General features: G+C 39.6%; 1 protein-coding gene across 4 annotated transcripts in view; it reads left to right on the forward strand.

Moving 5' to 3' along the window:
- SEPTIN10 (septin 10) overlaps positions 1-23,438 on the forward strand; it is a 54,240-nt gene that overhangs the window by 7,741 nt on the left and 23,061 nt on the right. For 2 of the 4 annotated variants that reach the window (XM_054973182.1, XM_054973179.1), the window contains exons 2-6: positions 6,050-6,118; positions 9,986-10,097; positions 11,911-12,106; positions 13,492-13,678; positions 20,097-20,258. In XM_054973182.1, coding sequence (XP_054829157.1) covers positions 6,071-6,118; positions 9,986-10,097; positions 11,911-12,106; positions 13,492-13,678; positions 20,097-20,258 — 705 coding nt within the window. In that variant the 5' untranslated portion in view covers positions 6,050-6,070. Of the gene's footprint in view, positions 1-2,356; positions 2,432-6,049; positions 6,119-9,985; positions 10,098-11,910; positions 12,107-13,491; positions 13,679-20,096; positions 20,259-23,438 lie in introns of those variants that run through there. The other 2 variants (XM_054973181.1, XM_054973180.1) reach the window with 2 other exon arrangements.

Genomic DNA, 23,438 nt, shown 5'->3' on the forward strand with positions numbered 1-23,438 from the left:
TTATATCAACATTTCCCATTAAAACCCGGTTTTAAAAAAAGTCTTATGCACTTTGTGAAAGTTGAGATAAAGGGATTCACCTTTTCTTGTTGCCTCTGGGACCCCATTCGAAAGAACAAGAGCTAAATCTCTGCAAACTGTTGATCTGGCGACCCTAAACATTTCCTGACAGATGGCAGGCACTAGCAAATCTTAGTATGTGGTAGGACTCTAGAAAGAGCTGGGAATAAATGTGATATGAGCATCTGTCAATCTAAAGTAAATGATGTTTGCTGGTGACACTGTAATTTAAAATACTGGATATTCCTGATCATTATTAATTGCTCAAGTTAATATGTTTTATAAAGTGATGGACAGTATCACTTCCAAAATATCACTCAGATAAGTGACTGACTTATTTTCTTCAGTGGCAGGGTTCCACAAATATTGGCTTAGATTAATATTGGCCATGTATAGATGGTGTTAAGGAGAGGGAGGGAGTTATCTTTGTATCCGATTGTAGAGAAATTAAGAAACAGCAGGTGAGTCTCTTTTATTGTTTCTTGTCTTCTCCAAATTGCATCACAAGTGAGAGAAGAGCCTTTTTTTCTGTCGCTTCCCCTTTTGGATACAGAAGTGAGCTCTTACCTTGCCTGTGCTGAGGTTTGAAGAAGATCAGTGTGCTGCTAGTTTCTTATATCCACAGTGCAGATGAGGTTAGGGGAGGAGAGAATTGGAGCTACACTGCTGCTTTTCAGTGGTCTGTGGGCCCTTTGCCACGGTGTCACAGTTGCAAGTAGACGACATATTACAATACAGTTTGCATGAAGGCTTCTTACAAAAGTTATTTCTCAAATTTAAGTGTGTTATCGATACTGAGTGTTGTTTTTGTATGAAAAACATTCCGGGATAACTTACTACACTGTAAGGGGACACAATTCGGAAAAGGCACGTTGTTTCTGGAGTTCTGGCAGTAATTGACTTGCATGCATTGTAGGCTTGGATCTGATTCAGTCTTGCTGGCACTCTGTAACCTCTCCGCCCATGAGATGACTCGCTGATGCCAGTTTGAAAAGGACAATTACAATGCAAAGTTATGACTCTAGAAGAGTCTAGTCTCAAATTATAATGTAGTCACAAGTAGCTTTCTATTGTACTATTAGTGTAGTGTTCGTGGAGTGTATTTCAAGTAGAGAGAAAAGGTTTTACAAGATTTATGTGGCTTTAGAAGGGTGTAATCCTTTTAAGGACGTTAGTCATTGTAGTCTGTGGCAAACTGTTAGTCTGTTACATGTGTATATGATATAAATGGATCAGGCTAACGATCTCAGCAGGTAAATGTCACATGGGGTTTTATTCTCTTTAACAAAAAAATCAAATAATAAAAAGTGAGCCATGACAGTTGCTGTCAGAATACTGAAAGGAAATAAAATATTATAGATTATTTGTAGCAAGGATATTCAGATTTTCAAGTCTGCAGAAGTCTTGATAAATTATTTAAATATCTCTAGCAGACATTGAGTCACTTAGTTTCCTGATTAAAACATGCATCTGCAAGTATCCTCTTTGGCAGGACTCCAAGAACTCGGGGAAATAAACTGCTTGGTACTTTTGATATGAATGTTACAGCATTGTTGTAAAGTGAATAATGGTTGGATCTAGCCAATTAGCCATCTAATAGCATCCTGTTGTTTGCAGATGTGTTTACTGCATTCCATGATCTCTCTGTAGCTGAAAAGCTACTCTTTTCATATTTAGTTAGTGAGCAAATTGTGTTTTCTTTACCAATAAAATTAGAATACTTTAAATCTGAAAATCTTATTTTTATAAAGTTGGTCTGAATAAAGTAATAATTTTCTCCAACCATCAGCTGTATTTTTCTGCAGAGGAAAGACAAAGCGGTATTGTATTTGTGGTGCTAACTTATCAGTGTCAGGAGAGTGTCCTTGGGTTTGCACTGCAAGTGTCTGGAATCAGTGGTGGGTTTTTCTGAAAAAATTATATTTGTAAAATTATCTGAGGCCCCATATAGAGCATGCTATGATTTAGCATGTTTATTTTGACTGATATTTTAGTAAAGCAATTTAAAAATGTCCTCATGTTATATGTGTGTATTCCGGTATCAACAGTTATTTCAGGTAAATTGTTTGCTGGGCAGGGGGGAATCGAAAATAGTTTAAATGTTATATTCAAACAAATTCAAAGCTTTATAGAGAAATTATTTTAATGGGAATAATCCTTGTAAAACCTTAAAGGCAATATAGCATGTGTTTCTCCTAGGTTGTTTAAGAGAAAAGAAAAAAAGATGTTGAAAACTGATGGCACACTAATTTTAGTACACCCAAATTGCTGTGCGTGGTGTGCTATGGATGTGCTTGTCCTCTCCTCTTTTTCACCAGAATTTAACTGTCTTCTTGGAGGCCACTGAGGCACCTCATCTCTTGCCTTACTTGTAAGTTCTGTATCAGACTGGCAATTGCAATACTTCTTCCACCATGTGAGAGGAAACATAAGAATATTGGTTCTGGTTCTGAGTTGATTTCCATAGGCAGTCGCGTGAATGCATGTTTTATTTAGATAGTTATATGTATTTTTGATTTTTTTTACACACACAGACCTGGCAAATTGCAAATTAATAAAACGTCACAAATTCTAGGAATAATGATTTGAAAAGTACAACATTGTAACTGTCAAGCTTACCTAACATCTTATTGGTAAAAAGGCATCCATTCATTGTATGATTTTGTGAAATAGAATCTTTTAAAATAGATGATTTTCCATGGAAAAATAAAGCTCTGGAAATTTTTCTGCTGAAAAATTTCCACCTCACATATTTGTATAGAATCCAGCTTTGCTTATATTACACTCATGATGGGCTTGTTAAGGCAGTGGTTGTTGGCGCTATCCTCTTGGACAGTCACCTTTGGATCAGTGTTGTTGTCTTTATTTTCCTGGTATATTTTCCCTAGATATGTTTTAGAAAGGCAGATCTCAACCTTATTTCTAACGCCTAGCAAATTGTTGTTCTTGTAAAGGCTTAACTCTCTTGCTTTTTAGGATCTGTTTTTATTTGCTTTAAAAAGATCTGTCTTATGACCAGAATTCTGAGGGAAAGCAACAGTGTAAACTGGGCTATGGATGGGAGAAGGCCAGAGTAATTTCCATGAATGAGGGAGTTGCAGAAAATGTGGCCGGGGTTGTGGGATTTCATGCAGTTTATTTCTGTGTGCATTCTGTTCACGGTGAGGCTTCTTCATGCAGTCCTTTAAGAGGAAGAGAAAGATAGCTGCTGTGGCATAGTGGTTAAGTGACTGGGTTGCAAATCAGCACTCTCCTAGTTCAACTGTCACCACTGCCATGAACTCTGCAGGTGACCTTGGGTAAGCCACTCCTCTCTAGGGCTGTGCGCTTTGGGTTTCCCGATTTGGGTTTCGGGAAAAATGCCCAAATTGGACCCGAGCCATAAAGATTTGAGGTTCCTGAATTGCATGCTGGCCCCGATTTGGAAACCCCAAATCAAAGCTCCCCGAAGCAATTCGGGTTGCTTTGGAAAGCTTTGGGGCCTTTTAAAAGGCCTACCTCCCACCACCCCTCTTACCTGAGCCTTCCCAGTGGCAGAGGACAAGACAGCAGTGCAAGCAGCGGAGATGCTTCCTGTGGCCTTCCCTGCCGTCCAGCTGGCCATTGTGGAGGTGGTGGCATGGGTGGCAGAGGTGTCGGTTCCGAGCCTTCCTGCCTCTCAGCTGGCTGGCATGGGCAGCAGAGGCGCTGGCTCCAGTCTTCCCCGCTGCCCAGTTGGCTGTTGCAGAGGTGGCGGGGCTGGTGGAGGCGCAAGCTCCGGGCCTTCTCGTCTCCCAGCTGGCTGGTGTGGTGGTGGAGGCAACAGCAGCACACCCTACCGCCACCCAGCTGGGCTTCCCTCCCATCCTGAGAGGTAAGTGGGGTGGGGGATGGGTGGGGGCCTGGGACAATGCTTCCCCCCTCACTTCAATAGGCTCTGAATCTTTATGGAGCATACCGAAGTAATTTAAAGACCCGAATACCGAAGCGGCTTGCCACTTCGGGGTTTGGGTTATTCCGGAAGAGTTTCCCGCCTTGGGTAAACCCAAAGCGGGAAACCTGAATTTTCCCCAGTACACACACCCTACTCCTCTCAGCCCCAGCTCCCCAGCTGTATTGTGGGGATAACGATAACACTGGCTTTAATCTGAGTGTGACACTAATCTGTCCAGAAGGACGGTATATAAGCACACTGTTATTATAGCCGCTTTCAATATGTGAACTGACCTTTAGAAGGGTCTTTTTTGAACAGTGAAAGAAAGCAAGGTAATATCTTGCGGGATCAATTAATGAAAGGTTTAGGTAAAGTGACTTGTACTGTATAACAGACAGATAGAAGAACCCCATTTTCTAGATATAAAACAAAAGACTGACTTGGGAGGGCCCTTGCTGAAGATACACTATTTGAACCTTGGGGTTTGCCTTTGGAAGACTCTCCAGTGCTGCTGACCTTTTTGTTAATGTATTTGTGTACTGAGATGATTAGCATACCCTAAAAGACTGTTCCACACAATCTGCTAGTAAATGATTACAACCAAGGCTTTTTTTCAGCTGGAACGCAGTGGAATGGAGTTCCGGCACTTCTTGAAAATGATCACATGGCCGGTGGCCCCGCCCCCTGACCTCCAGACAGAGGGGAGTTTAGATTGCCCTCTGCGCTGCCCTCTGCGCCGCAGAGGGCAATCTAAACTCCCCTCTGTCTGGAGATCAGGGGGCAGGGCCACCAGCCATGTGACCATTTTCACCAAGGGCGATTTAAACTTTAAAAAACTTCCCCCTTGTTCCAGCTGACCCAAAGTGACGTCATTGTGCAGTCCTGAGTTCCACCACCTCTTTTCCCAGAAAAAAGCCCTGATTACAACTATTGCACAGACTTTGTGAATTAGAAATGTGCATCTTGTAATCTTTCAGTGGGGAGTAGTGTGTAGAAAAAAATAGAACAGCTTCATTTCTTGAACAAATACAAGCCTGATTCTGCTGTTGTCAGTCCCTCTTCCTCTCTCCACAGTGTTGTGCCAGGACTCAACACTGTCGCTCAGAAATTTTATTGTGGCACCTCTCCTATCTGATCCATCTATTGCTCATCCAAATGAAGGCCAGCTCCCTTCCCGCTTCATTTACTGCATGGTACACTCTACATGCCCCAGGAGGTTTCTCCATTTCTTGCCAGACGTTATCATCTTGAGAGATGTTTGGGAGAAGACTGGAAATTCCTGCTACTGTAGATTTAACACCAAGCTGCATGTTGAACTTGGTTCAAAGCAGTGCTCCAGACAGGAGACGCTCATCAGGGTTAAGATACAGACATGGTAGCTTCCCAGGGTGTAGCCTAGCTACCAGGGGTTCTGTTGGTATCTACCCATGTCACCCATCAACCTCAGCGGCTAGTACCATCCTGGCTGCTGGTGAGAGCATTGCCTGTCCAAAGGTGTGCTAGCGGCTCAGAGAGAAGGGGCAGTCATGCAGTATGCTGTCTAGTGGGATTGGGCACAGATGCATGTAGGGAGCATCATTCCTCTTCCTTTAAGGCCTTAAAAGTTGCCAAACTGCAGTGATGGATGATCAGATCAATTCTGCTAAACTACCATACTAATGCTAAATGCATTGTGTAGTTGTAGGTCCAGTGAAGTTTATTTAAAGAAAAATATATTCAGAATTAAGTTTGTTCCAATTACTTGTATTTAGGAGAGGATCTGCAACCCATAGTATAAGTAGGGTATTTGTCCTCATGCCCTGTTGCTTGTCCCAGTTGGGCCTCTAAGGGATCAGCTTTGTTTCTTGGCATCTCTTTCACACACACACATACAGAGAGAAATAGCCTGGCTCCTAAAATTTTAGGTTGGTTCCTAGATCTAAAGAAAGTATATCAAGACCTGCTTCATGCAAGTCAATTTACTAGTATTTTTCATAAATAAAGCAATGTGCTTTCTATCATTCTGTTATTTTGATTTGACTTTTTTTGCTCTTAATTTTTTCTCTCTCTTAATTCTATGTTTGTCTTTTTCCCTAGCGATATTCACCTGATTTTGGAATGAGAGCACACTCGAATCCCCCACAGGATAATGAAGATACAAAGAGAGTGAGTAAGGAATTAAATGGTTGTACAAAGTAATCACTGTACATTATCATTCTAGGTAATATGTTACATTGATATTTAATATCAGAATGAGTGATGGAAAGCTGGTCAAACATGCATTGTGTGACTGAGTAGCTCTGGATAGCAAGGCAGAAATTAAAAAATAATTGCTCATAATGTTAATTCATATAAAGTTAGATTATTCTGACTATACTGTACCATCAGTAGTACCAATAATAGGCCCTAGGCATTTCTTTTGTAGTGATCATTAGCAATTGTATTTGGAACTTACAAAAGATGTGGCCCTCAGAAAAATGCTTGAAGGTATATTTAAGAGTCTGCTTTTTACCAGTGTAGTTGTGTACCTAAAGAGCTACATTATCACAAAAGCTTGGCTCCCCCCCCCCACCTTTTTGGATAAGGACTACAAAATAGTCTGCTGGCAGGCATATTTGTCTCCTGGGTGGATTCAGTCTAATGTATTTAGAAAGCAAGCAAGCAGTGGAGCTCTTTTAACTGAAGGAAGACCTAATACTTGATCCTAAAGCATTATCTGCATGTCCAAGTAATTTTGATGGAGCAGTTTCATTTGACAGTGGGAAAGGCAGGGTACGATATGAAAATAAACAAACAGCCTTAGAGTTGAGATGGACAAAGCATGTGGCTGCCAGGGAATCTCTGGGAAAGGAAAGTACTGACACTTTGGAAGCCTCAAAATTAGAGCTGTTTGTTGAATCTAATTCTGCCCTATTCTGCTAGAAACTCTTGAATTGTACTAGTTATCTACCACTGGGAACTTCTGTTGATGGATCTGATATATATCTGGAGCCATTAAGTAAAACACTTTTTATTGGCATTGCTGGTATACAAACACTTTCAACGTTCACGGGAAAGAAAACCTCTGTGGTATTGTCCAGGGGACAATAAGCAATGGGAGCACTAGGAGGCTTTAAGTCCCTCCTTTACATTGTTGCTGCTAGTTCTCAATTCTAGTAGCAGGTAGTTAGGCAGAATTGCTTGATGCCTTCTTTCCATGGATTAAGTACAGTAACTTCCGTAACTTCTAAGATGCTGCTGTGGTGGTAATGCAAAAGGAGTTTGGTGCTGTGACTTTGGATGAGGGGAGCATAAGTACAGGCTAAAGAATTTTTCTTCTGCTTGCTCATACTTGGGTCATGGGATCAGAACAATGTCAAAATGAGATCTTCCCATGTTACAGTTGCTATGTATGTTGGAGTAAACCTTGTTTAACTGAAACTGAAATCCTAGTTCAATCATTTGTTTCAATTGCTAGTTGTGATTTTTGAAAGCTTGTTTAGGACTGCCATTGTGCCAGGAAGACTGCTAATGAAATGATTCTGAGCAGAGGTCTGTGTCAGTTCCAGTTTAACTTGGACCTTTTATTCCCAGTTAATTATATCTTTTGACCTGGATCTGTGCCTCACTGCTCATGAGCTGACAATTCAGGGTTGTTTTGCACATTATTATATTCCTACACTGAAAAGAATATATGACAGTGTGTTATACTGCGTCATATCACTGGGTCTATCAAAGTCAGTATGGTCTGCTCTGACTAGCAGTGACTCTCCAGGGTTTAGGGTAGTCTTCATATCTAGCTTGTATGGTACTTGCTGATCCTTTTACCTGGAGATGCTGGATTTGAACCTGGGATCTTCTGCATGCAAAACAGATGATCTGCCACTGTCCCTCATAAGAACATAAAAAGAACCATGCTGAATCATACCAAGTTCCATATAGTTCAGCATCCTCCTCCCTGAAGATAATCATGTAGAAAGAAATACTGTATGGTGTGGTATTTTTTTGTGTGTTGTATGGGTTTGTAGTCAAAATAATGCAGATCTTCTTTCATGCTGTCCAGCCCTGTATTCTAATGGAAGCTCCACATGTTATGATTGCTGCAGGAAGCCATGTTTATAGTGGTGCTTTCTGCAGTAAGCATGTAGGAGTCCACAAATCCAGCAGCCAATGTTGATTGTCCTCTGCATTGATGCCCAGCACAGAGGTCTTCTCCTCTGAGATCTCTCTGAAATAGATAATTTGAAGGAAAGTGTCCCAGATACAGGGGAATACCTCTCCCCTGACTCCTGTGAAAGACTAGAGATCTTGGCAGGGGAGGAGGTCAGCTTGTCATTGGGGAGAGGGAAAGCAATGAATGAAATAGCTACTGCTACTGAAATTCAGCACCATGAAAGAAAAGACCGTGCCATTCTTCCAGGTTTTTTCTATGCACAAGGGACTCGGGTAAGGAGTCTTGTTCTACTTTGTACTGGGCTTCTGAGAGGGGAGAAGCAGCTCAAGTCATTTTTGTTACTTCTTCTCCAAAATCAAGAGCAAAGTGAGATCAGTCCTCAAGTTCAATAGACATACCAGAAATTCAGGGTCAGGGATTCATTGGTGATCAGAAATAATGGCAATTTACCACAACTAGTTTGGGGTGGTGGTGGTCTTGCATTACATATAATGTGTAGGCATAACACATATATTTGCCTGCATATCTCAGTACCAGCATGCATGTATGTGTGAAATGTAGTGAAAACACATTTCCTGATAGCATTTAAAGATGTGTTTATACTTGCCTATGATAGCCACATGTTAAATATTTGTTATGAAAAATGTTTTTTTCCATCATGTCCAGTCCTTCTCTGGTGGGGATTACTGTTGTTTTCCTTAGCACTAGCAGTCATAATACGTGGAGTTGTTCCAAGCAGATGCATAGGGCAGGGATTCCTGAATACTTTGATCCTCTTTTCCTTGTGGCCACATTCCACAGGACTGTATGACTATGCTCAGAAGTCACAAATAAACAACTATGGTTCCTGATAAGAACAAGCCAAACAACCCTTAGGCTGATATGCTGCTTCCCTCACATGCCCCACTGAGATTAAGTATTTCCTGGTTTAGGAAGTCTTCCATCTAAAAGCAACTTGTGGTGATATCCAGGTGGAGGGCCAGCATATGGCTGGAGGGCAAATGATTCAGCAGTTCTACTGAAGCTAAGCAGTTTTATCTCTGGTCAGTGTTTGGGTGGGAAACCTTGCAGGCCTTGCAGAAGGACAACATGTAAGTAAATATAATACACCTTAACAAATTGCAGGTTTTTTCCTGCTTGCAAACTAATTTAAACTAAGGTTTAAAATCACTGTGTGTAGGCAAGAAGCAAACAGTGGTTTGTTAAATGGCCAAATTCAGATATTGGGACAAGTGACTATTAAATTAAAGACTTACTAAACAAGGAAGTTCTCAATCTTTCTTTGGTGTATAAAGAGAGAACAAGGGAGAGCACATGTGCAGGATGAGCTCAAGAATTTGTTCTCATATAAATAGAGTGTGATTTGTTTGTGATATATGAATGCAGCCTATGCTTTATATTATATGAAAAAGGGAAGAGCCTGAGTGACAAACAGACAAGAGAGATTTGAAAAAAGGGATTTGAAGGATGGAAAATGAAGAGTACAAGGGAGAATTAGGATGAATAGGCAGAAAGGTGCAGTGGTAGATCTCAGTCTTAACATGGCTACCTGTAAGCTTCTGATGCACCTATCCCATGATATGATCTGTCTTCAAGTAATAGTCCTGGAACTCAGTAAGTAGAAAATACTTGCTCTGTAGGAAGAAGCCCAAGTGCTTCAACCTCATACTTCTAAGTCATTGCATATGCTTTCTTCATTTTCTTGGTAGATTATCAGCCCACAATGTATTTTGTTTGAATGAAAAAATTAAACCTAATATAAGCTGTTAAATGTTGCTTGTTATCTTGAATAAACTTGGGACTGATTCTTCCAGTGACTATTTTTGGCAGTCTTACAACCTTGTGTCCTTAAACCAGTTTCCCTCATTCCTTTTCTGCAGCAGAATTGCCGATCTTTATCCTTGTCTGGTCATGTTGGTTTTGATAGTTTACCAGATCAATTGGTTAACAAATCAATCAATCAGGGTTTCTGCTTCAATATTCTCTGTATTGGTAAGTATCCTTTCCGTGGTTGTAACTAATGTGGGTTATAGAACAGATACGTCTTTCTTGTTGTAAAGTTTATAGCAGTGATACATGATAAGTTATTACCACCTTCTGTTAGATATTGACTGCAAGACAGTCAAATGACATTATAATTCATAATTATTTCACACTGTCTGCATAATAAATTTTTGATTATCTTTTATAGCTTACTGCTCTTCTATGATTTGCAGCAAAGAAGGGATAATCTATCAAATTCTTCATTTATTCATGTGTAGTTTCCAGCCCTATTTGAAATATATGGCTGCATAGCATGCATTTTAACATGAATTACTTCATGATTATATTTAATTTAATTAATGGAAATGTTTGTACATTTCCTTGTATTCAAAGCTTCTTCTTTTGGTGGAATACTTGCCAGGGCAAAGTAAAGTAAAAAAAACAGACAAGAGTTCTTTTTTTTAAATTCTTTTTCTTGGGGCCAGAATACATGTGATGTTGGGAATCTTACTGGATTCCCCAGTGTGTAATTTAACTGCAAAAAACACTGGGAGTGGGGTGGGGGTGATATGGTTTAGGGCCAGGATTGGGGGAGGATTAGCGCACACCCCTAGATTGTTTTAATGCCCAGTAGGGAAAAATATCAAGTATCTATAGTGCATAGTATTACATCTCCAATCCATAACTGCTTCCCTAAATTGCTACTTCTGCTGCTAAATAACACATTGGTAATCTGATCATAGATTCCTAGTTCCAGATTAGTTCCACATTACATTGGGTTTGATATGAAACAGTTGTTGGGCTTGTGTTTGAGAACCTGTTGTCTAAGTGGCTGTAAGTGAGGCAATGAGTTAAACCGTTTCTAAGCAGCCAGTATCAGTGAAGATAAAATTCTTAACTGAGGCTGAAGACAATTAAATCAGGACTTCAGGCAAACCTTCAAGCCTTAGAGGTTTGCAGAAAATGCCAATCAGAGGAAAATATTCTGAAAAACGTAGACATCTGCAAAACATACCATGCCCACTCAGCAAGTTGGCTTCAGAGTCGGACCAGTGCTGAACTATACCAGCTTCATCCCATCCCTTTTTTTGTTTAGGAAATTTAATGATCTGTGTATAACAAATTGCCAGTAGAGCCATTTTGTTATGATAAGCTGTTTCCAAGGTCCATGAGGTCTGAAAAGAGGAGAAACTGTCTGAAATGTTTGGTTTCTTCTAGAGTAGAATTACTTTCACAGTTGATTGTGACTTATTCTTAATGTTGACCTATTTGCTATGAATCAGCAAAGACTGACAGCTTTTCTCATATGGTGAGGAGAGTAGAGCTGAAGTTGAAACCTAAGGGATTGAGATAGAAATAGAAGTATAAATTTAGGTGTTTGTGAGTGAGTGTGAGAGAACAAGAGATGCAGACTGATAAATGAAACCTGTGTTCAGATTTGAGGTGGACATGAGCAATAGATAATAAGAGTAAAGGGAGAAGATGCACTACTGAGAGTGCCTGTTTCTGAAATTTCATGGGTCTCCACATTGTTAGTTTAATGATCAAGATAATATAAAAACCATATTGGTTTCTCTGACTGCATCGGTTCCTAAGGTCCAAACTACACAAGGTGATTTTTCAGTAGTTATGTCTGGGTTTCCCTAACCCAGCTCTCATACCACACCCTGCTTCTCCTGTTGTGCTGCTGTATTTTGACCCTAAGTTGTAGTTAATGTTGCATTATTTTCTAATAGAAGAAAAACAGTCATTTTCCTTATGACACAGTACAGTTTGTCTAGTTTTGTGATATAAATATACATTTTTATTTCTGTAATTTTAGGTGAGACGGGACTTGGGAAATCCACCTTGATTGACAGTTTGTTTAATACCAGTTTTGGTGACCGAACGTCAACACACTTTCAGCCGAACGTAAGACTTAAAGCTCAAACATATGATCTTCAGGAAAGCAATGTTCGGTTGAAGTTGACTGTTATAAATACAGTTGGATTTGGTGACCAGATAAACAAAGAGGATAGGTTAGTATCTCCTTACTCAAATAATTGAATCTGAAATGACACGTGGAAATGCCACCTAAAATCTGATTAGTGATGTTATTCCACTGTTATAGATGTGCCTGTAAACAGGCATGAATATATGGTTCTTGTTGTTTGGCAGGTTCTGCTTTTTCTCAACCTTTCCTTCCATATAGAAACATGTCCCTGGCTACAGAGTGATTGAAGAATGGAGGATGAGGCAACAGTCAGGCAGGATGCTTTGTTTTAGAGCCCCGCCCCTTTCCAAAGTATGCACAAAGCTGCCTTATACTGAATTAGATTTTTGCTCCATCAAAGTCTGTGTTGTCTACTCAACAGGAAGCAGCTCTAGGGTTTTAGATGTCTTTCACATCACATCCCTTTACCTGGAGATGCTGGGGATTGAACCTGGGACTTCCAACATGCCACTGATGCTCTGCCACTGAGCCATGGTCCCTCCCTATCCCTCCCAATCTGCCTGGTTAATCTGATTAAGTGCATAGACAGATTCTTGATTGATACAAAAGCCAACCAGTTGATGCTGTGCAAAATATGGCTTGGAGAAGGAAGGCAGTTCCTTTGTGACTGATACATGGGCCAGCTAATCATCATGTTCAAATTTCACTTCCTTTCTCACAGGGTTCTTTAGCCTAATTCTTGGCAATAGACATTATATATGTTGCATCTATGATCAGAATGCATCCAAAGTAGACACACTGCTGGATTTACATGCATATATATGCAGCCTTAATTAACATTTAAGCAAACTGTGTTAGGTTTTCCATACTTTGTTTCTTTTTGGTAAAATTGGCCCTATTTGTTGATCTGTAAACTCATTATATTAATAGCTTTTTTCTTTATAAAAAACCTAGTACTTGAAAAAGAGTTCCTTCAGGCTTGCTCAAAGGTTTGCATGGGCCCAGTGAAATCTCTGACTGTTTTAACTGAATAGCTAAATTGTGTGCCCTGTCACAATCTGTGTTTGAAATATTCCTCATTTTCAAAAAGTTTGTCCATATCTGTTGGCCTTTTGAAGAAGAAGCTTGTTTGCAGGGCCAGACCAATGAATGATTCTTTAAGTCTTGTCCATTATCTTGGAAGTAATTAACTTCCAAACATTTAGCACAATTCAATGAAAGTTAATCATGCCTAGTTACTTGGATAAATGAAACTAAAGCACCACTGCAACTCTTACGTGCAAATCCCTTCGGGATCATGATAACAATATTCTAATTAGGAGGATCATTGGTGTACATTATTGTTTTCAGTTGGATTAATAATAATACTTTCTTTAAAATAAGATTAGATCATAGTTATACAGTTCGTATATAGCAGTGAATGTCAGCGAAACTCTGTAGCTGTTTTAATACTCTCTTTTTCCCTCCTAGCTATCAACCAATAGTAGATTATATAGATGCACAGTTTGAAGCTTATCTCCAGGAAGAGCTGAAAATTAAACGCTCCTTATATAATTACCATGACACTCGCGTCCATGTGTGCCTTTACTGCATTTCACCCACAGGGCATTCTCTTAAAACTGTTGATTTATTAACCATGAAAAATCTTGATAGCAAGGTAAGATTTTAAAACTTTACTTCAGCAAAAGTAGTAAGACTTCACTGTTATATCTTATCTTTTACACTTCACATAGGAGCTTTTTTTAATATTGGACCTTTATAAAAGTAAATCCAGCATGACATTTTAACTTCCCATCATAATCAGTTTGTTTGTGATATATCATGTTAATGGTAGGATTGAAAGAATATTTCAGTGAAAATAAACATGGCAGATCAAGGAGGTGATGTTGAATAAGCTGTTCTTTATCCAAAATTTGTTTAAATACGGTTGGTCACTTTGAGTCCATTTTGTATAGAGCCTTATCATAAGGTGATTGTTACTGGCTGAGCATAGACTCGTTTAGTCATTACTGGAACCCAAATAAAGTTGTCTAATGTATGCATCCATCTCAGGGAACATAATCATTGCATAGAGGCTTACTTTGTGGGTACAAACACCAGTGGGACCAGCAGCTGGAAGTTGAGGTCAGAGTGGATGGACATTTAAGAGTCTTCCCTGGCTTCAACTCCTGCAGCTGCAACAACTTCTCAGCCTTTTGCCAGATTGTAACAGATACCGGAGTATTTGGGGTAACATCATGTAGGGAAAAACAAAGGGGTACATTTTTCTTCAGTCATCAGACTACTAATTATGGTTCTTGGAAGGTTAAGTAATTAAAATGCATAGAAAAACATAAAGAAGCGATCTGCAAGTGTCACTTCTCTTTTCATGGGTTCTATGGGGCTTAGGAAGCAACTTTCACACAATTTTAAGAAAGATTTTTTCTTTTTTTTCCTTTTAAACTTTTTAACAATTATAAAATACAACTTAAAAAAAACTAACTCACAATTGCAACCATACAGAAAACTTTAAATCAACAATGTTTTTGAAAAGGTAAAACAGTTCAACATTCCACGAAGTGGTGGTGAGTCCTTTTTCATTAATTTGCAGCAACTGTGGCCCAGGCTTCTGTCTTCTTGTTGGGGAATTACAGCCCTGCAAAAGTAATACAATCCCAGTAACACCAACCAAATACAATACTCAAACACTACTTTAAGTCATATTGTTTACATACAACATTTGATTATCTTATACAAGGTGATAAGAGCATATAAATTACTAAGCTCCGTAGCAACCAGCCTCCTTCTCAGCAGCCTGCCTCTAGCTACTGACTCCAAACCAATTGCCTCATAGGGGTTACACAATCATCTTATTCCTCCTTTCTCTGTTTGGTGTAGTGGTTAAGAGTGCCAGGACTCTAATCTGGAGAACCGGGTTTGATTCCCCGCTCTTCCACTTGAAGTCAGCTGGGTGTCCGGGTCATAGCTTCCCAGTACTCTCTCAGCCCCACCCACCTCACAAGGTGTTTGCTTTGGGATAATAATAAGTTGCCCTGAAGGGCAGTATATAAATCAAATGTTGTTGTTGTTGTTATACACACGAACTCCAATGTAATTATGTTGTGTGGTGTACTGGAGTTTTATTTTAAATTTCTTTAAACCCAGCTGATGGGCAAGTGGGGCATATAAAGCAACTTGGCACAGATTCCCCTGTTCTTAGGGATTTTTATTCAGAGTATTGGTAGGGTATAGGAAACTGTTTTAGAGGCAGTACAAGATGCTAGGCATGCATTTTCTTCTGATACCTTGTTGGATTTGGAATATAAATCTAAGAAAAAGTTCAGGTCAGATGGAGAAAGGTTCTTGTTTATGAAATCAAGAATATGATATAAAATTTTGTTTTTGCTCTGGGATCTTTTTTCTCAGGCAGCCTTTTCCCCAAAGAAAATATAATTAAAATGCTATACCTGTGCTCTTTTATCACTGTGGAGTGTAGCCAAAATTTATAATATAATTGATTTTGTATGTTTCTTTTGTAAAACACTTAAGGCCTGCGTTTTTAGAGTCCAGAGTTAAAAATAAAAATACCACTTAAGATTATTTTCCTATGTTTCCAAAAGAGTTGTAGATTATTATTTTAAATCTGCTAATATCAGCCACACTGGTAATTGCCAGATTCTGGATGCAAGAAACTTTCCCCAAGAAATCCGGTTGGCTCAATAAAGTTAAAGAGGTGAAGTTCTTACTCAGACTTACAGCTCTTTAAAAATTTGGAAAGTATACAGGAGGTGAAGAACCAGATAATGGATATAGGCAAGCATAATGATAACTGTCTCATGTCTCTTCTATATATATGTGAAAAACAATAAAATGTTTTTTTTTTAAAATTGGAAGGTATTGATAAATTATGACGTTCAGTCGTTAATTGGGTTGAGTTCAATACAGGAGAGACGTAAAAGTCCATGTCCACATCATACTAATATTTCATAAAAGATACCAACATGTAGGTAATCAGAAAATCTTATCTCCAGTTGCAGTCTTACTAGACTGCACACTCATTGCACCATTAAACTCATTGGAACTTCCTTCTAAGTATACATGTTTAGGATTACACTATAAGTCAAGTGTTTTTTAAAACTGTATGAATCATCAAAATAGCTGTTAACAACTATCTAAGCTGCCTTTAGACATGCTAGTGGGCTGATCATCCCCATACCAGATGTTGCAAGGTCACACTGTGGTGAAAGACAATGGCAGTCATTCAGCATTTATATTGTCCAGTTCCTTTTATAGCTTAATGCAATTGTACTTCATATTCAGGAAGGCAGTGAGGTGTAAGAAAAGAAATGGAGCTAGCTGGTACAAACAAGCTGCATAACTGTGACCTAAGACACGTATTGAAGTTTATCTTTTGGCTGCTGATAATCCCATTTGTTGACAAAATCTACTGTTGCTGTTTGTTTTTAAGTATGTAATCTCTAAAATCAGGAAATATTAAAACAAATTTGATGACTATTGGAATTTAAATTAATATCAACCTTCCATGATGTGTATTGGTGCAATTTCTCAGAGTTTCTGTTTCAGACAAGAAACCTTCATTTTTGGTTACATTTCTAAGGATTTTCAATCTCCCTCTGTGGCATGAGGCTGCATCAGTACAGCTTAATGAAAAATGTGGTGGCCATATTCAACAGAGTGTATGACCTGTTGTCTTGTTGCGTTTTCCAAAAGAAGCCATGCTGCGTGCTACCATGTTATCTAATCCACAGTGTGAGGTTATGACTGCTGACCAGACCCAATGTGTGCCTTGAACACCCCCCCTTTTTTCTTTTTCTTTTGCAGGCTATGGCTGGTTAGAACATGTTAGCACATATGATGCTTTATATGCCATTAGCACATGTTAGCACATAGGGTGCTTTATATGCCATTAGCACATGTTAGCACATAGGGTGCTTTATATGCCATTAGCACATGTTAGCACATAGGGTGCTTTATATGCCGTTGCTAACTATGAGAAAGTCCTGCTCCTGTGCATGTATTGGTGAGGGCTTGCAACTCATTGTAAATAAATTAACAATGCAGTCCTAAGAAGAGTTTGAAATCAATGGGCTTAGACTGGAGTAATTCTTCTTAGGATTGCTCTGTAAGGCAGTTAAGTATATACATAACTTAGCCTTTCACAAGTCAGTCTGTTGACCTGTGTCTCCTTCCAGCTTCATTATTTTTGATTCATAATGGTTTGGTATGGATCTTATTAAATATTGCTGCTATTCTGGTTAGAGTTTTAGCATTTACTTCAGTGGGACTTTTTTCCTGTTTCCATTTTATTGTACAAGATGTTCCTTTCTAATTAAAGTAACTGTTTGTCATACTTTAAAGATCAAATATCGTTAACTAAAACAAGTACTCCTCAGAAGAAGTGAAAACTTAATTTTAAGGACAGAGTCATTAGTCTCATGTCTAAAATAATAAGTCAGAGGCACATGTTTAAAATGATAAATTATAGTGCTATAGCTAGTTTTGGGTAAAGTAATGAATTTTCTAAAGTTGCAGTTTATCGCCATAAATTACAGATTCTAACTATAGGTAATTACAATTCTGTGGCAATAATCTGAGAAAAGTTTACCCCCAATTCATTGTCCAATCATTGGCCTGGTCCTGTTCGGATTCAGCCTTTGACTGTTCACTGTGGCGTAGTTCTCACCGAGACAAGAAACCTACTTTTGGACTGCACAGCATAAGGCTGTAGCTCTAAAAGCACCCATCTGAGGTTATAATTGCTTTTGTGATACTGACTCCATCCCAAATTTCCAAGTGCATAGAAATTTTGTGTGTCATGGAAAAGGCTTGGCTAGAACTATTCCCCCTGACAACTAGTTTTCTGTGTGCAAATATTTGTTGTTATCATATAGAGGAGTGTTTATTAGGGATGTGCACGAAAACCAAACAAACAAAAGAAGGGAAATTTGGATCCAGATTTCAGGGATCCCCAAAAAATCTGAGATTTCTGAAATCTGGAAAAGATTCTCTGATCCAGTTAAGACAGATCAGAGAATCCTGGATTTATTTGGCTATTATTCCCTATGGGAGAAAGTATGGGCCCCTGAAGAAGATGCCCCCAGCCACTCTCCAGTATTTCCTATGAGGAAAAATTTCTGTGGGCTCTTGGAGGGGCCGGGGTGGCATTTTTCAAGCAAACTGCACCAGAGTTTCAGGGAAACTATCCACAACTATCCTCTAAAGACCACCCAAGTTTCAGGAGAATTGGGGCCCAGGGTCTAGTTCTGTGGGCAGCTGAAGAAGGAGCCCTCCAGCCACTCTCCATTGTTTCCTGTAAGGCAAACATTTCCATGCAGGCTCTCATGCAGAAACACCCAGGGGCAAGGCTGCCAGTGGCCAAAGGCACCCTCAGAATGCACGAGGAAGCCCGACTGAACCAAAGTAAAGCAAGAGAATGGATGGAATTCCCCCAGAAGCAAAGTGGACCAAGGGGACTAACATCAAACCAGAAAATCATGTCAAAACAGAGAATCCCAGCCAAACCAAACGGACGCAAGGGACACTGTTGCAGCTTAACTCAACTGAACCGGTTTCACTCACAGAAGCCAGGCAGGCAAAAAGAACTCCTGCACAAACGGGCCGCTCATTCCCTCTCCACCTCCACCTCACCTCCTGGAAAATAAGCAGAAGCCCAGGAAGGAGCCAGCCATAGGCTGAAGCCATGTTTCCTGGATTTACTCAGATTTATCAAATCTGGCATTTCCTGATTTGATTTTGGGAAAGCTGGATTTAGCCAGATTGGCCAAAATCCATCTTTTCCCCAGAATCTGAATTGCACATTCCTAGTGTTTAATCATGCAAACCCTTAGCTGCAGCCAAGTAGTATTTGTTTATTGTCTCATTAAGAATTATGCAATATTGAACAAGTCAGAAGCTGGCTCCTAACAGAGCCTATAAGCCTATAAGTCTGTAGTTTATTAGGAAAAGTAGAATTAGACATTATCCATCCCATTTGGTTGTTTCAATTCTGACAAGGCATAATAGGTTACTACCAGCACATTAAAGATGTTTTATGAAGTTATGTTTTGATATGTGTTGAGATGCACAGATTAATGAATTTCATTTACACCCTCAGAGTAGTTTATGTTGCTCTCTCTTATGTTTTAACCCTCACAACAACTGTGAAAGGTAAGTTAGGCTGTGTGTGTGTGTGACAGGTCACTCAGGAAGCTTCTACAGCATAGAGATTCGAATCCAAGTCTCCCAGATCCTGGTCCAACACTGTGTACACTACACTACACTACACTACACTAGCTATAGATAAGCCATGCTATAAATACCTTTGTAACCTTATATGTGGCAATTTTAGTCAGTATTTAATCACTGAGAGCAAGCTAATAGTTATAGAGTAGTAAGTATTTAAACCCATGAAATAATTATTGAGAAACACAAAGAACAATGAGACCTTCCTAGAGTTGCCAGCTCTGGGTTGTGAAATTCATGAAAATGTCGATAGTAGAGCCACGAGAGGGGGCAGGGTTTAGGAAAGGAGGGACCTCAATAGTGTGTAATGCCATTTTATCTAAGAGAACAGATCTTTGTCATCTGGAGATGAATTATAATTCCAAGAGATCTGAAGCTACCACCTGGAGGTTGGCAACCATAGACCTTTGTCTTTTAAGCTTCAGACAAGTCTGTGCTAAAAAAACCCAATTATTTTAATCAACATACAATTTTGTATTAAAAATAGGTAGATTTGAAAGCAGTAGCTCATTTTACAAACAATCTAGATTTTGATTGTTCTTTATGTTCTGATAATGTTTTATTAGTCCAAATTGCAATTGGATGCTCAGTTAGTGGGATAGCAGGGAGAGGTCATGGCCAGAAGAATAGAACAGCATGGCCCTTTCTAGTCTCTCCTTCACTTCCTCCTACCCCTTCATATAATGTCAACCGATCTCCTTATCTTGAATAAAGAGCCCTTCTTGCTAGGTAGTAGTGACAATTGAACTTAAAGTGTTCTTGTGATACTTGTGCACTATCATTTCTTTAGATCACTATAATAATGTGATTTAAATGTCTTATGCCTTTAATAGGTGAATATTATTCCAGTTATAGCCAAAGCAGATGCAATTTCTAAATCTGAACTTCAGAAGTTTAAGATCAAAATCATGAGCGAGTTGGTCAGTAATGGAGTCCAGATATATCAATTTCCAACAGATGATGAGGCCATTGCTAAGATCAATGCTACCATGAATGTAAGTACTTGACGAAGCATGCCAGTAATGTTTTCAACATACATGTGAACTGTCACTGTTTGCTATTATTGTGCTGATCACTTGTGGCTCCTCTGAGCTGTATAAAGACTAGCATTTATTAAAGCTGTTACGTTGGACTTTTTAGAATTAGCCATATCAAATATCAGATTCCTGCCAGGTAGTAAGATTGGCAGCTATAAACAATTGGTTGCAGGTAGCTAAATAAAACTGAAATGAGATCAGGCGATTATAATTAGGTTTTGGAGATTTAATTCAATTTCAAGAAAGATTAAAAAAAAGTTTGTCAAACACCTTCAGTCTTCTCTTCATTAATTGTTTGGTTAAAAATATATATACTTTCTCCAAGTCTTTCCTTAGCAATTTGAGTGTTTTATAATAATAATAATATAATTATTATTATAATTATATTAATTATATAATTAATATATATATTATATATTAATTATATATTAATTATATATTATATTATATTAATTATATATTATATAATATATTATATATTAATATATATAATTATATAATATATTATATTATTATATAACATATTATATTATATTATATTATATATAATTATATAATATATAATTAATATATATATTATATATTAATTATATATTAATAATTATAATTATTATAATAATTATTATAATATAATTATTTTATAATAAACTACCTTGATGCCCGTGCTTCGCTGCAGTATTTAACTACTTTAAATCCAGTACTTACGGGTATGTAACATATTTTGCTTTGTGGGGTTTTTTTTTAGTTGATTTCGTATTATAATAGCATAGTACCCAAACTTCACAAAGGTGTTTGACTAAAGTGAAGCGCATTGATGCCGAAAACTGTTTAAATGAATTTCGAAATGAAACATTTACTGAAGAGATTTTAAAAGGAAAAGATTGTAGTGCAATAAATAAAGTGAGAAATATGTGCAACTTTTTTTTCCGGCTGAAGGACCTCTTTGTAGACCTCATTGGTGGTTTTCCCATCAGGTGCTAGGATCACCAGGCTGCTGTGTGAGCTGACTCTGCAGCAGGCCACATAGAACTGCCCATGTGAGAAGCAGTCCTCCCTCAAGTCAATTCCTGCCACCTTCAGTAACTGCCCCTGGGACTTGTTGATCGTCATAGCAAAGCAGACCTTGAGGGGGAACTGCCGTCTCTTGAACTCGAAGAGGTTATCTGATGGTATGAATGGTATGCGTGGTATGAACACCGACTCCCCTCCCCACCCCAGAACAATGTGGCCTCGATGATGGTCCTGTGGAGGCTTTCAAATGTAGTCTGGTGCCATTGCAGAGTTGGGGTGGGCTGAGGTTCTGGAGCAGCATCACTGGAGCCCCCACTTTGAGGAGAAGCTTGTGGCCTGGGAAGCCAGGAGGGTTGAGCATGTTGAGGAACTCCACAATGTAGTGGACTGTATCATCCATTTGTACTACTGAGTCTGTAAATTTGTACTCCATTTCTGCCCCTTCGAGGGAGTTAAGTTGTTTCATTAATGATGGCAGCCTTGTCGTTCTTAGGGGGTCAGAATGGCACGCTTGCACAGCCAGTCCATGGACTTCTCCATGACATTGATGATATCAGGATATATCGTGGCTGTTAGGTCTGCTAGGGTCGTCACTACTGTGTCCAGGCCTGCAGGGATGGTCACCTTTCCCTTGGATTTGGGATACTCTCCGTTCACTATTTTTAGTAGGAGTTCAGAGAATTCCCAGTGGACACCTTGCCTGTCAAGTGGACCCTCATGTTCTTTCTTAGAGTTTCCTGATGAGGGGTTATAGATACGATGCCTTGACACACACGGTAACCTCGTCAGCTCGGGTTCCCCTTGGAACTACCGGCAGAGTCTGCCAGAAGTCTCCAGCCAGCAGAATGTTGACTTCCCCCATCACTCTTTTGTTGCCCCTGACATCTTTGAGGGTTATGCTCAGTGCTTCAAAACACCCCTTAAGCCCCATGGCGCTCTCATCCCAAACAATGAGCGTACAGTTCCACAGCATTTGGGCCATGTTGCTTTGTTTTGAGATGCTGAACAGGGGTGTTTCTGCATGGATGAGATTAAGAGGCAGCTTGAAGGTAGCGAAGGATCATATGCCATGCCTGAGTGAGCCTTGATGTTCCATGGAAGTGAGCGCCTCTCTACTCGTCTTCCAGGATTGCTTTGCTCAAAACACTCTACCGCTCTGTGCGCCTTGGAGTGATCTTGCTGGTACTTGGCCACTGCTGCTCGATGCACCGCAGTAGGGTGTGCATATTTCTTTGCCGCATCTCTAAGTTGCTTCCTCCTTTTAGTGTCGGTGTATCTTGCAGGACGTCTCCCAGAAGGCTTCTTGGCGGTAGTAAGAGGTGATGGCTGTGAGAGGTGTGAGGTGGAGTTTGACTGAGGGAGGGATGGTGTGGTGGGCACTTCGGCAGGTTCATGTGAGAGGTTTGCATTGAAATGGCTCCTAGAAAGGTCGTGCACCATCTCCCCGTGAACATTTAAAAACTCAGTTGCCATACTGACGTTTATATAAAATCCATATTCAGGAGTTTTGTACTGTCTTTCTTCAACTGTCTGCAGTTTCCTTGACCAGATTTTTTCCTCAGAACACAGAGTTCCACAGCTGACCGATCCAGCGGGGAGGTGCGAGCAGGCAGAAGTCTGCCAGCCACACAGGAAAGTCAGGCCCCACAGGGAGATTGGCAACCCTAGAGGGGAAGACTGAGAGGTGCATTTTTGCCTCAGGACACATTCAGTGACTCCCAACAGCAAATGCATACTGTTTAGAATGTTGGGGTGATGACCAATCAGGCCGCATATGCAAATGACCTCAGGGAAGAGTGGCTGAGTTGACGGGGCGGGGGGGAGAGCAGCCTGCTAGCCCCACAGGGAAGCTGTATCCCTATGAGAAAACACATTTTACCCCTTTTTACCCTTAAGGGGCGAATTTCTTAAAATTCCTTCTTAGTGAGTCTTTATATCACAAAAAGAACATTCTCCCCAAATTTCAAGTTTCTAGGTCCAGGGGTTTGGGCTGGGCATTGATGAGTCAGTCAGGACACTTGTCTTTATATATAGAGAGAGAGATTAATCATGATGATGTTTGATATTACAAGAGACATGTCCAGCTGGATAAAAGTTGGTTTCATTCTAGAGGAATTTCTTAGTGGG

Source organism: Eublepharis macularius, chromosome 3 (genome assembly GCF_028583425.1).
Source record: "Eublepharis macularius isolate TG4126 chromosome 3, MPM_Emac_v1.0, whole genome shotgun sequence".
In the NCBI taxonomy this organism is placed as follows: domain Eukaryota; kingdom Metazoa; phylum Chordata; class Lepidosauria; order Squamata; family Eublepharidae; genus Eublepharis; species Eublepharis macularius.